The sequence below is a fragment of the Glycine max genome, chromosome 6 (genome assembly GCF_000004515.6).
Source record: "Glycine max cultivar Williams 82 chromosome 6, Glycine_max_v4.0, whole genome shotgun sequence".
NCBI lineage: Eukaryota > Viridiplantae > Streptophyta > Magnoliopsida > Fabales > Fabaceae > Glycine > Glycine max.
The window spans coordinates 10,635,628-10,656,274 of record NC_038242.2 but is presented as its reverse complement, the minus strand read 5'-3'; the positions used below and the strand labels follow the sequence as shown (position 1 = coordinate 10,656,274).

The window sequence follows — 20,647 nt, the reverse complement described above, 5'->3', positions numbered from 1 at the left end:
TGTTTATTATTTTACTGTCTGATATGTCCAAATTTTTGCTTTTGATATATTAAATGACGACTTAACATTTGATAAGTTAATATACTGTTATTTCATCATTTAATAAATTTAGACTAATGATAAATATTAAAAATAAAAAATAAAAAATATTAATTAATAGAATAAAAAAATAAATTGTAAAATAAAAATATATAAAAAATCATATTTAAGCTTAAATACAATAATAATTTTAAAAAATGGAAGGGAAAAATAAAAAAAGAGTCACTGATGCTTTGGGAAGCAGAAACTGGCTAAGACAACCCCACTTCGCATCATTGTCATCTTATGGCCCCCAATTTTTTTTTTTAAATTTCCTTTTGTTTTTCTCTTTAATTTTGGAAGGGCGTGTTTGGTTTTTCATAAAGGAGTAACAGGTATACACAAGGTTTTACTTTTATCTTTGCGGGTTATCTGAGTGGATGACGTGAGTGGCAGGAATAATGCAAATTTTAACACACACCATCATTCCACATGCAATAAGCCAATAACAAGTATTATTTTAGCATTGTTTGTTGCAAAACAATCTAAAAAGAACTATTTTTTGAAAAAAGTAATATGACTCAATGTATCCCGGAGAGTCTTCACTTCACATTCTAAATATGATTTTTAATCTAAGGAAGAATTAGTTTTTTTTTATTGATGTTAACATTTATGGGTGTGTTTGGTTTGGAGTTTGAATAATACGTAACTAAAAAACACAATTCAAATCTGTGTTGTTTTTTTTTTTTTTTATGTAATAAAGAAGGTGAAGACAAACAAGATCCAAATTCTAGGAAGGAAAGTTATCCTAATAAAATCAGTCCATATGGTAGGGATATAGTCATGAGGGGGAGCTGTTGGAACCAATGCGTGTTTAAGTTAATATCCAGTTTTGATCTGCATCAACATAGCTCTACAGAGATATGATTTGGATTTTCAGGTCCCTAAAGCTCCCCAATTCATATAAAATGAAAAAAGATATAACACAAAAGCTCTATTGTTTTCAAAGTGAATATATAAGTCATATTTTATATATAATTTTAGAGTTTAATTTTAATATATAAAATTTTAAATTGTTGATTAACTATTTTTTTCAATTAAAACGACTGATTTTTATTTTAATCTTTTCTTCCTCATTTTTCTATCCTACTCTTTTATAACGTAGTATTTGTAGAGGGATGGGACCAAGCTGGGATAGTGTAGTAATGTGTAAACGTCATAAGATACATACGGCGGATCCAGGCGTTACGAACGGTGCCTCTGTCACTCCTCCACCGCCACCTTCCTTAACACACTGTCACATGCTGCACCTGCTGTTTGCTAAAGTTTATCATTCAACGACGACAAGCAAGAAACTGCATTGAATTTTTTTATTATTATTAGGTGTCCGTACATATACGTAATATAAAAATACTAAAAACATAGTACATCTCACTAATGATTTTGAATTACTTAACAAAGTTTTTGTTATCAAACAACTTTTATGTTCTTATGCACTGAATATTTTTTTAACTTGTTTTAATATGTTTATAGACACACGTTATATAAAACTTGAAACTAGGGTTATGTTTGAACATTCTTTTGCATTTTATAATTATCAATATAATTTTAATTATTGTCCTTTATAATTTTCTTATTTAACGTATAATAATGTAAAAACACTAATTAGAATTCTATTTTTCTTCAAAAGAGAAGTTTTTTTTTTCTGAGTCCAATTAAGATTCAAAATAAACTTAATTTGACATCTATTCTTATGTTATAAATTAAAGTATAAAACTTGAAAAAGTTAAAAATTCACTCTTTTTGGACTGTCAATAAAACATTCTTTATGTATTTTGTTTTGTTTTGAAGTATACTTCTGCACACCAGAATCTTGTAATTAGTCAAAAAAAAAAAAAAAGAAATCTCTAAACTATATCAAACTTTATGTTCTTAATCAACTATTTCTTTCTACTTATATTTTTTTTAATCTTTACCTTTAAATTGATTTTTGTTAAAAAAAATGTGTATTTTCAATAATTAAAATATTTTTATTCTTAATTTATTTTTTTATCATAAATATAAAATTTATACATCAAATTTTAAATTATTTATTATAAATTTTAATTTATAATATAATTTATATATTTTAAAAAATTATTAATTAAAAATTTTAATTTCATAAAAAACAAACATTTTTTAGATGTAATTCACGTACTTTTTTTTTTGGAATGTAATTCACATGCTAGTACACTAATAAATCTCCATTATTGAGCTTATAAAAGCACACACAGAAAGTGATAGACTTAAAAAAAAAAAAAAGAAGAAAGAGATAAACTTATCCTAAACAAAAAAAGAAAGAAAGAGATAGAGTTTTAATAAGTATTTTTAAGACATTAACAGTAAAAGATTTTATATACAAAATAATATTTAGTATTATCATTATACTTTATTAATATTTTTAATAAAAACACTCACTAACTAAATTTTTTTGATAAAAAATATGGGAAAATTTTTATAAAAATTTAAAATGATTTACTTTTGTAAAAAAAATGAAAAGTAGTTGAGTTAGAAAATAGAAAATAGAAAATAGAAAAGATAAGACAAGGCGTTGGGGCGTGGAGGCGTAAGGTGCTGATGAGAGGGTGGCGCATGGGAAAAACGTCTTGTCGTGAAGCAGACAACAAAAATGGCCCAAAACTCCCAACAATTGAAGTTTCAATCAATGAACCTCTCCATCACATTCCTCATCATTTGCTTCTCGCAAATTTCATTTTTTTCTTGTACGCCTAAACAATCAATGCGCATTTGATTCCACTCCTACTTAATCGGTCAGGTATATGATGTTTTTATTTGGCATGTAACTAAATGATTAGCTAAGAGTATTTTTACTAAACTAATTCAATTATTAGTTAATGAAAAGTTATTATTATAAATATTCTATCTTAACTAATTCAATTTTAACAACAACAAAAAATAAAAAAAAAGTCACAAATTCAAATCTATCTCATAAATATTCTAATAAAAATAAATAATTAATATTTATCAATAAAAAATAAAGAACTAATTTTAACTTGTATTTTTTTCTTATCTTAATTTTTTTAAAAGAAATTTATTCAAAACAATTCCCATACTTATTCAGTTAATTTTAAGGTAAATCAATACATTATATTGTAACTACAATTCCAAACCGTGAATCAAATCCTAAATTTTGGCTAAAGAATCTAAAATCTCAAATTAGCTGTGCTAACAATTTTATAAAGTAAATTTAATACAACCAATCTTGTTTAAATTTATTTCTTTAAGTTTATTAATAATTTTTTTATTTTCTACGTTAAGTTCTTAATTTGAAAGAGTCAAAACTCTTTATTTTTAAGCTCGTGGTCTTTCTTTAAAACAATTATTCAAAAAATGAAAGAGTTTAAAACCTAACGAATTTGTCGTGTTATTGAAGAGATTAATTTTCATGTATTTTTAAATTATCAGTTAGTCCGATATTGTTCTATTTCTACATTTTAGATTAAAATATACAATTTAAAAATTAATTTTTAAATTAGATATTTTCAATGTTATTTATCTTCTTTTATTTGAATATGTATTATACACATTACTTTTCCACAAATTAATCTTTTTTAAATATTTTTCTCTTTCCAGTTAAAAAAAACTATTTGTCTTTTTTACTTTTTCATTAAGTTTCGATATATTTTTAAATTTTTTTATCAATAATTATCCATTATAAATTTAATATATATATATTTATAAATTAAAAAATTATTTTTATGAATTTTAATTATAATATACTTTATATTAAATATTGACCTATCAATTTAGTTATACAAAAATAAATATTTATCTTCACTAGCATATTAATATTAACTATATATTATAAAATCAATAATCTTATGATACATTAAATATATGTAATTAAATGATAATAAAAAATAACACTTTAAATATATTATAGTAGTAATTAAATTGAAATAGCCTCCAATTTTTTACGTCTCTGTGGCATTTCTTATGTCCCGTGCTCCTCACTTTTCCTTTCGCTAAGCATCCTTTTTCCCCCTTTAAACAGAATAATTGTGCCACGAACTTTATCAATTCATCGTATTCGCGACAACATTAAACATTATTATATAATAATAAAAAATAATTTAGTTGATTATTTTTTGTGAGGATTTGATAATCGGCTGCGTGATTTATGGAAATTGGAGGGTCCTGCAAAAGCTGCGTGATTTATGGGAATAGAGTAGGATCTCGTCAAAAAGTAACTCATGTTATCTCACAAACTTAACATGTATTTTACCAATTAAATTACATTCATTGCGTTTTTTTTATTCTGATTTTTGTTTGTCTAGTTTCAGCCTAACATTTTTTGTTTTTGAAGTAAAAGTTTCAGCCTATCTTGATTTAAGTTCAAACTCCAAAATATCAATTCAACACGTTTATAATACCTTAAGCTTAGCCTTGTTTGTGTAAAAAAAAAAAAAAAGTTTAGCCTTGTTAGATTTGGGCTCATTAACATTGAGAGGGTCCATGATTCTTCATGCTTACATTGGAATAGAGCCCATATACCAAAGACGTATCCAAATACTTCAGCTAAAATTAATTAGCCGCATTATATAGTGTGAAGCGATTCATGAGAGTTTCTGCATAACATAAATAAGACCACTATTTATGTTCTGGATTACTTCAGAAAGCAAAGGTTTCTCCTCCAAAATTGTGGGTCATAAAATTGACTTTAATTCTGGATCATAAATAACACACATTGAAAAATGCTGTGCAATACAGCGAATTAAACGTTATCTTGTTATACTACCGACTCTGGCATCACTTCATTGATATGTTATTTTTTTATTTTTTGATTAATATGTTATTATTTCATTTTATTTTATTTTTTGATTAAGCCATTTACATTATATTTTTTTATAACGGCAAAGAAAAGAATAATATTAAAGGCACGTACAAGATGTGCAAAAAATACAAGAAATGGGTAACACCCACACAGAAACATGCATACGGGAAGACCGGAAGATTCAAGACCAAGTTGAAATATATGATGAAACTGTTATAATTGAAATGGCATATAATTGGGGATTGAAATGACGACATAAAATTGACAAGGAAAACATCAAACGGGGGTCTGAAAAAATACATCAAATGGAGATTTGACAGCATTGAAATGTAAAAAAAAAAAAAAAAAAAGCATCAAACGAAGAATTTGTTTTCTATTTATTTAAAATATATTATATATTTATTTTTGGTTAAATTAATTTGTAGATCCCTATAGTTTTATCAAGTTTTTAATCAAGTTCCTATAGCTAAAAACACTTAAAAAAAAACTTAACAATTTAAAAGTCTTGTAATTATGTCCTCCCACATACTAAAACCTTACAAAGGCAGTTATTTTGAAAGATTCATACCACTAACTACTAACATACTAAGTTATGCATTTCTTGAACTGGGCTGGTAGTGACCTAAACGTGCCGGATGAGAACATTCAGGATATTACTGAGTTTGTGACTTCAACCGCGCATCACTGCAGCTTATTCAATTAGTGAGTTTGTGACTTCAAAATTTTCAGGTAGATATGGTGTTATATAAAAATTTCAGTAAGATTAATTAGAAACATTCAGGATATTGATGCGTATGAATTAGTGTCTGTAGAACTGCTGTATAAGTGAATGCCTTAAAATATATCACAAATATTCCAACTACCTACGTAAAAGAACAAAAATGCTTTACAGTACAACTTATATTGTGTTACTGTAACGAAATTACTGCCATGTTGCTTTTGTTTTAATTTGTTGAGTTTTCTGACTTAATTTGTCTTATCTTAGCGCTGCCATGCATGCATGCTGCTTTTTTGTCGGGGCCGGGCATAAATCAATTCTCTCATATATAGTACACTAAGAATGGCCATTGTGAAATTATCATATATCATATATTGATCTGATATGAATATGATAAAGCCATCGCAAATAGGGCATGCACATTGCATTGAGCTTTAGTTTCATAAGTTTTTCCAGAGAGCTAGAATGGTTAATGGTGCTTTGAAGAAGTTTCTTGGAATCAACCTCGTATAGTTGGCATTCATTGCAATACAATGAGTTTGCTGTGCACAGGCAGAAAAGTTTCTTATGCGTATCCCAACCAACTAATGAAATTAGGAATTTAGAATTTTCTTTTTACGGGATTTAGAAACCTTACTTCATTAGGATATCCACTCAGCACAATATCCAATCAACACAAACTAATGGCGTTATAAAGGTATTAGTATATGGAGATTTAATTACAAGAATTTTAATTTACAATGACTTTAATTACTTAAGAGTATGTTTAGATGGAGAAATTTTAAATTTTAAGAATTTTAAATATTTCAATTGAAAATTTTTTATTTTTAAAATTTTATGTTTGGATAAAAAAAATTTAAAGTTATGAGGGTGGAAAAAAATGAAAAAGAAAAAAAAATGGTTAGTATATTAGTTATATGTGTTCCTCTATGTTTCTCATCTTTTAGAAGAAAATTGAAATTTTTTATTTTTAATTGTTTAAGAAGATATTTTAAAACAGAATTCATTAGTTTTATAAAAAAATATTTATGTTAAGAAATTTTTGTATATTATTTATGTTTTTTGAGGGTTACATTATTTATGTTAAAAATAAGATATACATTATACTGATTATAGATTTTATACAATATTTTTAGCCCTCGTAAAATAAATGAGTTTTAATTTTAGTTTTTCTAAATATTTATTTTATCCCTTAAAATTTTAAGACATTATTTTTATCGACCTCTATTATTGTGTGACACATTAATGATTTAGATATGTTTAAAAGAACATCAAAGACCATCTCATGTTATACCTAACTAATATCTTTGGTATCATGTTAGCATGAGACATTTCAAAAGAACAATTCTAGACCTCCTAAAATATACTTTTTTCGATCCTAATTATAAAGAAATTAATTTTGCACTTATTAAGAATTAATTAAATTTTGGTTTCGTCCCATATATATAGAGAGAGAAAATGGCATGTAATTTTTGTAAAAAAAATTTACAAATTATCTAATTACACTTTATGATAAATTTATTAACTTATAAAATAATTATTTAATAGTAATTTAAATAGAAATTTGTGATTACTAATATCAGTGCGTGTAAACTCTTATATAAATCAAAGATAAATTTAGTACTACGTTACTTAATTTGCATAATCTTAACATAGGGAGTAGTTAATTGCATTTTTTTTTACAGTTAGTTAATTGCATCTTAAAAAAACAAAATAGGCAGTACTTCACTATTTTTTAGTGCGTTACTGTATATGAACAACCGTCTGCTGCACGTACATAACAACAATTTCCTCAAAAATGAAATGATGAGAATATACATATGGAAAAACACGCTTTTACAACCCCTCATCCGCATGCACTTACACACAAAATAATACTTGTATATGTTTCTAACTTCTAATATATTCTATTTTTTTTACGGAATTTCTAATTCTACTTAAGATTCCATTTTTTATGTTTCCAAAAGATTTAAAATTACTTCAAAAGAAAGAAAAAATGTTAGGTTGGATTTTACTCATTCCCTAGTTAATTAGTTGCGAGAGAACTATTATTTTTATTAGTTGGAAAAAAACACTTTGTGCCTTTATCTTTATTTGTATTTTTAAAATAAAAATAAAAAAGAAAAAACAATTGAAAAATGTAGTAACAATAATAATTATGTTTTGAAGGTTTAGGAAGGAAATATAAACAGTTATATATATTGAAAGATATATAATTTATGAATAAAAAATATGTAGATATTAAAAATGAGATTGTTAATTTGTAAATTTAGTTAAGATAAGGGAGAAGCAAGAGTTGAACTTGAGTTGTTCACGGCATGCAGATGTATGTATGTATGCGTGAGGGAGAATGAATGAATAAGCCTCATTCCCACTTAATATTAATGAGTAATTAATGCAAACTCAAATGCATATGATTATGATTATGATGCAGCCCCTCGTTATATATAGCATTCAATGCCAAAATTTAACGGAACAACACTTCGTCTTAACAATTGTAACTTTGTAAGTTGTAACCCCCCCCCCCCACCTCCTTTCCCTTTTCCTTTTCCCCAAATTTATAAATACACACTCTTTTACAGAGAGACGCGCATTCCCCACACCCTCTTTCAGTTCTCTCAGTCGTTTCCGATATGGGCTTTGTCTTTGTCTCTGACCGCGATTTTCCCAATCTTGACAACGTTCCTCATACCTTCACCTCATCTTTTTCCTTTGCTCAACTAAACCACACTCACAAGTAAGCTCCTTTCTTCTTTCTGTTTTGCATTTACTATGTTTTATTCAGAATCAGTGTTCCTATGGAACAGTAATTTCTCGAGACTTTCGAGGTTGATAGGATCTTTTATATATATATATATATATATATATATATATATATATATATATATATATATATATATATATATATATATATATATATATATATATATATATATATTGTCTTATACTAGTGTTATACTGTTTGTTTTCTTTATTCTGGCTCCTTATTATTTTTTTGTTCGTGTGTGTTATTTATTTTTTAATGGTGTATATATGAATTCGAGACTGCAGAATAATGGAGGTTTCACCATTGGAGGGTTTCTCCGAACTTGATTGGTGGACACCGCAGTTGCCATATTCAAGCAACCACCTTTGCTTCAATGAGTTCCCGGATTTGGAAAATCTGGACCTCGATTTCAGCCTCCCATCCCTTGGTGAACATTTGGAGGAGGTGGACCAAAAGCCCTCGAACATTGTTGTTCCCGAAGGGCTTCGTTGCAATCATGAAAAGGTTTTTGGGGATGCTTTATTGGCCACTGAACATGTTTCTGCCACTTGTGTGAAGAAAGAGCAAGTGCTGAATAATATTGATCAGAGTCCATTGCCAGTGCTTCTAGCTAGTAACAGCACTACGAGGAAGAAGCCTTGTGCTTTGGAATTTGAGGAAGCTTCATTCGCGATTCAAAATCAAAATGGGTCAGCCACTGCGAGTTATTTGAAGAAAGAGGAGGTGCAGAACATTATTCATCAGAGGCCATTGCCAGTGTCCAGTAGCAGCAAGAAGAGGACGTGTGTGTTAGAGTTTGATGAGATAAAGAAGCATTTTGGGGTTCCCATAACTGAAGCAGCGAAGAGATTGAATGTGGGACTAACCATGTTGAAAAGAAGGTGCAGGGAGCTCAGCATCACGAGGTGGCCACATAGGAAACTCAAGAGCTTGCAATTACTCATCGACAATGTTAAAGTACGTACCTAATAGCTCGCTACTATATATATTCTATGAATTTGACCTACATTTAATGCACCTGAACTGAAAACAACTTTCTCTTTGGATTTTTCCAATATCCCGTGCTTATTTAGTCAAGGAGTAAACAATTTTGTTTTTACTTGATGACAGATTCAAAGTTTACTATTCTAGGAGTATGACCCCACGCGGATAGGAAAATTAAGAACTTGTATTTTTTACTAATTTGTTGGACTTAGGCATTAGTTTTTATCAGGTAGTGGTCAATGGTTGAAAATTTTTGTTCTGTGGTGCAGGAAATGGGTTTGGAAGACGAGGTTCCAAGGTTGGAGCGACAAAAAAGGTTGTTGGAAAAATTACCAGGACTGGAACTAAGTGAAGAAGCCAAGAAGCTGAGGCAAGCTTGCTTTAAAGCTAATTACAAGAAGAGAAGGTGTATGGCACTCCAATCTTGACTTTCGTGCTTATTGCCTGGAATGTGCGCGTGAAACATCATAAAAGACATAGGAGTAAACAGAAATTAGAAAAACCATATAAAATGGGATTGGAATTAAAGGACTCTAGTAGGTATATCTTACTATCTTGGGTTTATATTATATTGTGTATTAGGAAACTAATTTGACTGCACAACACATGTTATTACGTGTGGGAATATAATGTTAATGAGTTATTTTCCTATTATCTTTTTTACTAATAGTTACAATATTACTTTTGGAACCTATGATAATGGATATGTCTTACTGATAATTCACAAAAAAAAATGTCTTTCTAAATATTATTGTCCGTTGATTGTTATTAGTACTGTCTTAGAAACCAACAGGCAACGATGCAGAAACGGGTCACACGATTAGCTGCTTTGTCTTCCCAAAATAACCGAGACATGACTCGTTTAATTCTTTTTGGTATGACTGGTTTAATTAACAAAGCAAAACGTAGTGCCTATATTCAGTAAAAAGAAAAACGCAGTGCCTATAAAAAAAACGAAGCAAAACGTAGTAATTTTTTTTATACCTTTTCTGATGCAGTATCTAAAAATGTTCTCGTTACTTATGAGTTAATTAAGATTTAAGACTAAATATATAAATACCTTTCTTCTTTTAATCTATTGAGTTTTTTTAAAGGATAAAATCATGATGGCCATGGATATAATTTTTTAAAATCTTGAATCAAACATTTCATATTATTTACGAGTCGAAAGCATCTCAGTTTATACTTTATAAGTATAATGACTTTCCTTCCTTATTCTATTGATAAAAAGAATAAATTTGCTGATAATTTTATATCTCCCGCGACTCAATTTAGATCATAAAAATGGATTTACGTGACTAATGTTGTTTTTTTTTTTCTTTCAAATTTTCCAACCTCCCTATTTTTAAGGCTATGTTTGTTTCCGTGGACGAAAATAATGTACGCAAATGGAACTGAGGGTTGTTGTTTGATACGATCAAATGATTTGGAAGAAATTTAAGTTTGCAAATTATGTCTTCCATAATAGTAAAAATTGATTATTTAAACAAAAAAATTATTATTTCTCACATATTTCCTTTAAATCAAACAACAAAACATATTACTTTATTTTTATTTTATTTCTCCTTTTTAAAATTATTTCTTTTTTATTTTCATCTACTCTATTTCTCTTCTTTAAATTAAATACAACTTAAGTCAATTCTAATAATGGATTTTGTAAGCAACTAATACAATCCCTCTTCAACTTTTAAGAAATTAATAATATGAAGAAAAAAATTAGAAGATTAATGTGATGTTACCCTAATATTTAAAGGATTAAATCGAGGATTTTTTAATTTATTTTTCTTATTTTCCTTTTAGGAGTGTGTTATTATTTTTCTTTCCTAATTGTTTGTTAAAATTTTACTGAATATGAAACCTTTTTCTTTTCTTACTGAACCATGAGGATAAATATTAAATAATCCGGATTGCTGACCTCGGGTGTACCGAGCTTGGAAATCAGGTGTTCCCGACATTAGCGAACAAATGTACAGTAATTGTCTGCATGCGACTTATATATATAATTGCAAGTTGCAACTCTTCAGAATTTTCTCCAGGAATTCCAACCATCGTGTCCGTGCCTTTAGCCATTTACCTGTTATAATTGGGGATTGAATTGATGGCATAAAATTGGGGAAAAAAAATTCAAATGGGGGATTGAAAAAACGCATCAAATGGAGATTTGATGGGATTGAAATGTAAAAAAAAAAAAAAAAAAGTCAAATGAAGCTTTTAATTTTTATTTAATTAAAATGTACTATATATTTATTTTTGGTAAAAAAATAATTTATAGTTCCCTGTAGTTTTATCAAGTTTATAATTAAGTCACTATAGTTTTTTTTAGGAAATTAAGTCACTATATAGTAAAAAACACTTTATAAAAAAATTTTATAATTTAAAAATCTAGTAATTAAGTCCCCACATGCTAACACCTTAGGATGCCGTTAGTTTGAAAGATTCATACCACTAACTCCTGCATTTCTTGAATTGGGCTGGCTAGTTGTGACCTAAAAGTGCCGCGTGAGAACTAAAAAATGTGTAGCATATCTTTGAAACACAAACAACAAGCTATCTCAACCGCGCGGCTAAAAAAATCACTGTAGCTTATTCAATTGTGAGTTTGGGACTTAAAAAATTGAGACTTTAAGCGCAACTAATTGTGACTTAAAAAATTTCAGGTAGATCTGGTATTATATAAAAATTCATCCGCATAAATCTTGTTCGTAGAAAAATATTTATCTTGTCTGTGTTCAAAGTTTCTAACAAAGATTTGTTATTATTTTTCACGAAAATAATTTTGTATCAATATTATAATTAAAAAAAATCAATAAAATTAGAAAGACTCAGATATGATGTTTTGAATTAGTGTTGTAACACTCCAGCATAAGTGAATGCCTTAAAATATCACAAATTCGAAATTCCAACTGATTACGAAAAAGAACAAAAATGCTTTATAGTATAACTTATGTTATGTTACTGCAACGAAATTACTGCCATGTTGCTATTGTTTTAATTCTGTACTCAATTCTTTCATATTGCGTACATTAAGAACGGCCATAGTGATCAAACTATCATTATATATCATATATTGATCATATAACATATAAAGCCATGACCTCCTCATCGCACATATATATAATGCATTGAGCTTTAACCTTCCGTCAATACTAAAAATAATAATTTTCTACGACAGTTCTAAAGAATTTTTATAATGACTTTTAATTATCATTGAAGTTATAATTGTAAAAAGTTTCAACTTTTTACTATGATTCTTAAATAGTCTAATATCTAAGACAACTTTATAAATAATTGTCTTAAAAATTATTTTTTAAAAATAAAAAATAAATAAATGTTTGTACGATGATTTTTTTTTAAATCGTTTTAAAAAGTAGTCATTTTAAAATAATTTTTTAGATAATTATCTTATAATTATTTAAAAAAAATAAAATTTTTAGAATATAAACTTTATAAGATGATTTTTTAAATAAACGTTTTAAAATATTTTTTTAAATAAAAAATAAAAATTGAGGATTAAGACAATTTATTAAATAATCGTTTTAGAAAAAAAAATTAAAAAAAAATTATAATTTTTTCCAGGACTAATGTACTAACCAATGTTTCACTCACCATCTCCTTTTGGCTACTGTAAATCATTCATCCCTTATGCAAGATTCAATAATCCTTCAAGAAGATTTGATGGCACAGCGCCAACATTGCTCGACTCTGGATTTGAGTCCTTTGTCTCCCTTTCGTGCTCTAGTTCACGTACTTCAAGCCTTATTTCAATCTCTAATAATGCACCACCAACATATTCAATGTCAACCTCTGAGGCACACACCTCATAAGCCAAGAAATAACAGGTTATTGTTATTTAAACAAACCAGACCTAGGAAGGAAAAAAACTCATAAAGCATAAAATATAAAACTAGTGAAGAATGGAATTTTATAATTTTTACAATTCACAAGAGCCAATACCTCATATCGGGCTTTTGGACTTCCTCTAGATAAAATAGTAGTTCAACTGAACCAAAGCCTTCACAATAATATTTTTATCCTGTGTTCCAACTTCACTTCCATTTTGAGTGGAAATAGTCTTCGTCTCTGGATAAGAGTTTCCATTTTATTTTTTATTTTCCTCATCAACAACAAAACCTTTCATTATTTCTATTTCTATTGTCTCTGTTATTTCGGATCCAAAGGTAGTAAGAATATGATATGTGACAATTATAAATTATCTCAAATTTTATTTGCTAGAGAACATTTTTTTTTTAAATTATTTGACAACAAATACTGACCATGTTCTTATCACTCGGTGCTTACTCTATAAAGTTAATTTTGAATATAATTCATAAATATAAACATACAACAATTGAAGGTCACTACAAGCCAACAACATAAGTACTAATAGAGACAACTTATTAATGCCATTTGAGATAAACACCATAGCAAGAACAGGATTCGGTATTATATATAGCTTATAGCCTTAATAACACTCACATTCATTTGCACATCTATGACAGGTTCTACAACAGAGTTAGATGTTCTTAAATACCAACCAGAATCTTCTTCCTACACAACAAAATAAATTATAAAAAAAAAGAAAAATTAAATAACAAGTAAATTATTCTAATAAGATTTTTGAGAAACCGTCTTGAAATGACAATTATTGTAAAAAAAAATTTGCAAAACCGTCATTGAATGATAATTTCCAATACAATTTTTGTAAAATCTTTTTCATTGAACAAACTTGTATTTATAAAATCGTCATTGGGTAACATTCTAATTCAATTTCACATAATCATCTTAGAATTTGTATCATAAAAAATAATTCTTTTGATAGTGCATAAGCGTTTATCTAGAGAAATTTGTTTATTATGGTGTTTGAAGAAGTTTCTTGGAATCAACTTCGTATATATAGGTGTCGTTATTCATTGCAAATTTGCAATACAACGAGTGTAGAAAAATTTCTTCCACATATCCCAATCAACTAAACAAATTCATGTCAGGTTTTATTATTATAATTATTTATTATTGTAAATGCTCTTATCTTTCTTTTCTTTTTTTTTAATCACATCACCTATCACTTTCTCTCTTGAACTTTTTTTTTTCTTTTATCTTCATTTCTCCTATTTTCATCCAATATCGAATAAATTAATTAAACATATAAGAAAAATTATTAGGTGCTTAATTTACAAGTTAGGACCACGTGGTTCCTTTTAATTTTCACATGACATGTAAAAAAATATTATTAAGTTTTTCTTTATAAATAAAAGAACTTGAATACATGTGATGGAGATTAATTGAGACTATAAATCATAAATAAGTGGTGGTCTTAGATTACATAGTAATTTCTCTAAAAATTAAGGAAATGAATATCACTAGCCTTTCCTGTATTTCTTATAAGATTCAAATTAGGAGTTGAGTTTTTTTCTTTTTATAAAAATCAATCTAAAATGTCTTTTATATTAATTATTTTTCATAAAAAATATTCTTATTATGAGTATTTTTTTTAGTTCAATAAATAATATTTAGAATTCATTAGTTTCTTAGGCTCTTTGATAGTTTTTATCTTGTACAAAAAATATGTTGGAAACCTGCTTTGACTATTCTTATGCATAACCAATGAAAATTAAACTAATATATATGATAAAAGAGATTTAAAATTAATAAAATTATTTTTTCAAAAAATAAAAATATTTTATTAGTGTTAGTGGTAATTTATATATATATATATATATATATATATATATATATATATATATATATAAATTAAAGATAATTTAATCCTACTAACTATGATAACTAATTTCATTAATCTTAACACAGGGACTAGCTTTTCTTTTTTTTTAAAAAAAAAATCAGGAATTAGTTAATTGCATCTTATAAAAATAAGATAAGGAGTACTTTATTTTTTCGTGCGTTACTAGCACTGTACGAACAACTATCTGCATATAAGAACATTTCCTCAAAAATGAAATGATGAGAAGATATATATGAAGGGAAAAAAAAACACGCTTTTACAAACCCCTCACACGCATGCTCATACACACAAAAGAACAGCAGTACTTGTACTATATGGTAACATTCCATTTTTTTAAGTTTTATGTTCTAAAAAGATTTAAAATTTCTTCAAAAGAAAGAAAGAAAAATTGCTGGGATAGATTTTACTGATTCGCAGGTTAATTAGTTGCGAGAGAACTATTATATATTAATGAGATTGTTATTTGAAAATTAAGATAAGATAATGTAGATGCAAGAGTGGAAGTTCAGTTGTTGACGATGTATGTAAGCCTCGTTCTTGCCACTTAATATTAATGAGTAATTAGGCCTTAATGCAAACTCAAATGCATATATATGATTATGAACTCGCCATTCGATTCGAGGACTCCAAAACTTAACGCGCGGAACGACGCTTTACACTTGGTCTGAACAATAGTAACCTAACCCACCCTTTCTCCCAAACAAACACGACGACATCATCTTGTCACCTTATAAAAAGAACACACATTTCCCCCTTTTCTCCCAGACACACTCTGACACGCGCGGCGCATTCTACATTCTCTATCTCTCAGCCATGGACTTTGTCTTTGTCTCCGACAACGATTTCCCCAACCTTGACATCATTCCTCATACCCTCAACAACTCTTGTTTTTGCTCTCCTCATCTAAACGACACTCACAAGTAAGCTCTTTTTTTTTTGTGTTTTTTTTGCTTTAATTACTATGATTCAGAATCAGTGTTCCTATGGAACAGTTGTAGTTTCTCGTGACTTTCGAGGTTGATATGTAGGAACTTTCTACGATATTGTTTCTTTTCTTTTTTGTCCGTGTGTGTTATTTACTATTATTTTTAATGGTGTGCAGAATAATGGAGATTTCACCATTAAAGGGTTATTTCTCCCACCTTGATTGGACACCACAGTCGCCATATCCAAGCAATGAGCTTCCGGATTTGGAAAGTTGGAACCTCGATTTCATCCTCCCACCCCTTGATGAAGATTTGGAGGAGTTGGACCAAAAGCAATTGAAAAGTGTTGTTCCCCAAGGGTTTCATTGCAATCAGGAAAAGGGTTTTGGGGATGCTTTATTGGCCACTGAAAATGTTTCTGCCACTTGTGTGAAGAAAGAGAAAGTGCAGATTATTGATCAGAGTCCTCTAGCTAGTAGCAGCAGTACGAAGAAGAGGCCATGTGCTTTGGAATTTGAGGAAATAAGCAAGTATTTTGGCGTTCCCATAAATGAAGCTGCCAAGCAAATGAATGTTGGGGTAACCATGTTGAAGAAAAGGTGCAGGGAGCTCAACATCATGAGATGGCCTCGTAGGAAAATCAAGAGCTTGCAAATGGTCATCGACAGTGTTAAGGTATACCTAGCTACTGTAGTATATATGTCCTATGAGAATGACCAAATAACATTTAATGCACCTGAACTGAAAACAACATTTCTTATTTAGTCAAGGAGTAAACAATTTTGTTTTTACTGAATGACAAATTCAAAGGTTACTATTCTAGGAGTAGGACCCCACGCGGATATGATACTTAAGAACTTGTAATTTTTACTAATTTGTTGGTCTTAATATTCTTAACCATTAGTTTTTATTAGGTAGTGGTCAAATTTTGAAAGTGTTTGTTTGTCTGTGGTGCAGGAAATGGGTTTGGAAGACGAGGTTGCTAGGTTGGAGGAGCATAAAAAGTTGTTGGAAAAATTACCAGGACTGGAACTAAGTGAAGAAGCCAAGAAGCTGAGGCATGCTTGCTTTAAAGCTAATTACAAAAAGAAAAGGTGCATGGCACTCCAAGCTTGACTTTCCTGAAATTTGCGGTTGAACAAAAGATATAGGAGTATATAGAAATTAGAAAACTTACCATATAAAATAGGATAGGAAAAGACTCTAGTAGGTATATCTTACTATCTTAGGATAATATTGTGAATTAGGAAACTAATTTGACTGCACAACACGTTATTTCGTGTGACTTCAGTCGGAGTAGAATGTAATGAGTTTTTTTCTCCTGTTATATTTTGCTAATACTTACAATCTTACTTTTGGAACCTATGATATGTCATTGTGAAATAACGTCCATTGATTGGTGTTATATGCTTTATTGTTCTATAACACGTACTGTCTTAAAGAAGCAAACCAACAGGGGTCCACACAGAAACGGGTCCAAACGATTAATTATCTGCTTTGTTTACCTAAAATAACTGAGGCACGACTGGTTTTATTTTTTTGGTAGGACGACTGGTTTAGTTAACGAAGCATCATGTAATTTTTTAATACCATTTCTGTTCCAATACATCAAATTAAATGCCCCACAGTGCTTAAGAATCAGGATCAAGCATTAGTTATTTAGTATATAAATATTTTTCATCCTTGATCTATTTAAATGTTTTTTAAGAATAAAATCATGATAGATAACATAATTTTTAAATATTTTTTCTGATTGGATAGGTCAAAAGTCTTACATTATTTAAAAGTTTTAGAGAATGGTAGATTATAAATTGTTCTCTCTCTTAATCTAATTGACGTGCCTTTTAAAAATAAATATATGCGATGGGTAACATAAATTTTAATACAGCAATGATATATGTGTCGAACCAACTTTATATGAAATCGTACGAAAACTACGTGTTTATCTATGATTGGATCAATGTTAAATTTAAAAAAATAATAAAAAGTAGGATATTTGAAGAACACACACGGTTGGTATACTTAAAACAAAACTCGTGTCACACGCATTAGTACTTTTTAGCATTTTCCTTTCCAATTTCAATACTCTTTCTAATGTATATAAATAAATAGTGATATCATCAAAGTAGTAGTTGGTCTGAATGGTATTGAGTCTTCTTAAAAATAAAATTTCAAGTCATCTGAGTGAAAAAAAATAAAATTGAAAAGAGAAAATTCTATTAAGTATGATTAATCAAGTTTTCTGATAAAAATTAATTAAGGATAAAATTAATAAATATTAAATAAAATAGTGATATTTTTAAGATGGATAGAGTGACACTGATATTATCTAACGCTAAACATTATTGTGATTTTTGGTAAATATTCTTATATTTGACTCATATTGAAGAATTGATTGAGTTGAAATTTTAAAAAGATTTATATTCGAAAAAAGTATACTACGCTAGCTTTTAAGAAGGAAAAAAAACTTTCATATATGAAACTTATCATTTTTTTAACATTAACATTATTGAAATCAAATTTACAAAATTGTGACTTAAAATGAGAGTTGATCGGTTTGGTTTTTATAATTTTTTTTTAAACCCAATCCAAACCAATTCATTCATGAACGGTTTGGTTTGATTCAGATCAACAGATTATCCATTTAAATTTGATATTTTTTTTCTTAGAACTACTATTTCAAATTATAATTCATCCAAATATCCAATACAATTAACACAATATTATCAAATATTTGAAATTAGTAAAACTGATTCATTTAATACCATTAACATAATATTTTAAAATAGACTAATATAAATTAAAATAAAATATTATTTAACGATATTTACTTTAATAGTCCGGATCACAACTATTTTCTACAAACTAATTTCTTACAATAAACTTTGTTGCAATCAAATTTGTTACAACCAGATTTATTAAAATAAATAAACAAAATATGATATATTAATATTATAAACATGACAAAAAAATAGATATGAAATAAATGGTGAAACAAATAATAATGTACATGAAAGTAATATCGTAAGAAGCTTTAATATCAGATCGGTTTGGTTCGATTTTGATTAAATTTATAAATCCAAACTTGTGATATCCGTATATGAACAAACCATTGTGATCGTCCATTTTGATTTTGACCCAAATAGATAAATGATCCAACCCAAATTATTGAGATCAATTTGGATCAATATAAATTTGCATCCTATATTTAGATAATTTTAGTCCAATAAAAATATATCAGAGGTTTACAAAGTCTAAGTTTATTGACATTAAAGTTTCTATTGTTGATAAAAGAGAATATAATTCAAAATTATAAACAGATCTCGATAGAAGATAAAGAGACAAATTTTATGCTAGTCGATCCATTGACTCAGAGTCTGGTCATTGACCATTATAAGCATACGTGAAGACTAATTGACCATTGATTTTGATTATCTACTAGTTAGTCAATATTTAAAAATGATTGGCTTTCAGTGTAAATATAACATCATGGAAGATGATTCTTCTTTGAAAGTAAGTCAAGATAGCCACACAAAACATGTCTAAAAAAGAATATAACAACACAAAATTATAATGGCAAAGTGATTATTAATGCTGTTATTCTTACCAAAATCAAGCTGCTCTCTCTACTAACGTTATGTTTGCTTTAGAAAATCATTAACGTCACTCTCTATCCTGACTTCTGTCCCTTTATTCAACTTATTTTCTTAGTATTTTCATTTTTGAATTGAAATAAATTTACCAATATTTTAAAAAAATGATAAGTAGTTACCAAATTCTTTTATGAGAATAATATTTATAATAATAATAATAATACTCTTAAAAATATCATTAATTTAGTCTACTAATTAAACAAGCACCTCATAGTTAATTGAGGTTTACAACTAGCTTTTCTATCACGTATGTTTGTTAACCATGGTCAACATTTCTCTCATAGTTGTATGACACGCGTCTTAATATACGCTGTTACGTCGAACTGTAATTGCTAGCTTTTCAATATCATCTGCTGCCAGTGCTGGCATGCATATTGCAATTTGGTGGACTTTAAATTATCTTCTAGTCAAATTAATTACTGCACTGCGAAGTTTCTTTTCTTACAATGAGGAACAGGTGTATATTTAGTGAAGGGGTATTTGATAATTAAGGACTATGCAGGAAGTTTTGTTGCAAGCCTAGCCTGGTTATTGTTTAAATTGGTATAACAGTGTTTGTTTTAGAACAAATGTTTCATTGTAATATTTGGTATATATAACAGTGGTAGGGATATATTTACTTTGGGTTAATACTTTTTTTAGTTCTCACTGATTACAAAACGGTTTTTACTATCATTAATACTTTTTCTAAGCAAGTAACTGTTTTTACTATCAGTGGTAGGGATATATTGGTATAACGGTTTTTACTATCATTAATACTTTGGGTTAATACTTTTTTTTAAATGTAAGCAAGTAACTGGCAGGTGCTTGTGATGAAAATTCTTTTCCTAAGGACTTGTTTATACTATCATTAATAAAAAGGTCCGAATATTTAAAAAATTATAATATATAAGAGGAAACATCACTAAAAACATTAGCAAACAACTAAAAAACATTTGAATCTTACACTTCCCATTTTGAACCTTGCACCCCCCCCCCCACCCCCCCAATTTAAAAAATAAAAAAAA

At 28.1% G+C, this 20,647-nt stretch overlaps 2 protein-coding genes across 2 annotated transcripts; both read left to right on the top strand.

Annotated features, from left to right (window-relative positions):
• The first annotated feature begins 8,188 nt into the window (after positions 1-8,188).
• Positions 8,189-9,749, top strand: LOC102667519 (protein RKD5). Its single transcript, XM_006581590.3, has 3 exons — positions 8,189-8,307; positions 8,622-9,294; positions 9,591-9,749. The coding sequence occupies exons 1-3, from the start codon at positions 8,204-8,206 to the stop codon at positions 9,747-9,749; spliced, it is 936 nt and encodes a 311-aa protein (XP_006581653.1). The 5' UTR covers positions 8,189-8,203.
• Positions 9,750-15,648: 5,899 nt separating this feature from the next.
• On the top strand, positions 15,649-17,529 carry LOC102667394 (protein RKD4). The gene is made up of 3 exons (XM_006581589.4): positions 15,649-15,981; positions 16,164-16,662; positions 16,945-17,529. The coding sequence occupies exons 1-3, from the start codon at positions 15,875-15,877 to the stop codon at positions 17,101-17,103; spliced, it is 765 nt and encodes a 254-aa protein (XP_006581652.1). The 5' UTR covers positions 15,649-15,874; the 3' UTR covers positions 17,104-17,529.
• The last annotated feature ends 3,118 nt before the right edge of the window (positions 17,530-20,647 follow it).

Bases quoted from the DNA above. Each gene is read 5' to 3' on its own strand.
- LOC102667394 (XM_006581589.4), top strand. From the start codon at position 15,875: ATGGACTTTGTCTTTGTCTCCGACAACGATTTCCCCAACCTTGACATC. The intron at 15,982-16,163 runs GTAAGCTCTTTT...AATGGTGTGCAG, and splicing joins CATCTAAACGACACTCACAA to AATAATGGAGATTTCACCAT. The intron at 16,663-16,944 runs GTATACCTAGCT...TCTGTGGTGCAG, and splicing joins TGGTCATCGACAGTGTTAAG to GAAATGGGTTTGGAAGACGA.
- LOC102667519 (XM_006581590.3), top strand. From the start codon at position 8,204: ATGGGCTTTGTCTTTGTCTCTGACCGCGATTTTCCCAATCTTGACAAC. The intron at 8,308-8,621 runs GTAAGCTCCTTT...TCGAGACTGCAG, and splicing joins CAACTAAACCACACTCACAA to AATAATGGAGGTTTCACCAT. The intron at 9,295-9,590 runs GTACGTACCTAA...TCTGTGGTGCAG, and splicing joins TACTCATCGACAATGTTAAA to GAAATGGGTTTGGAAGACGA.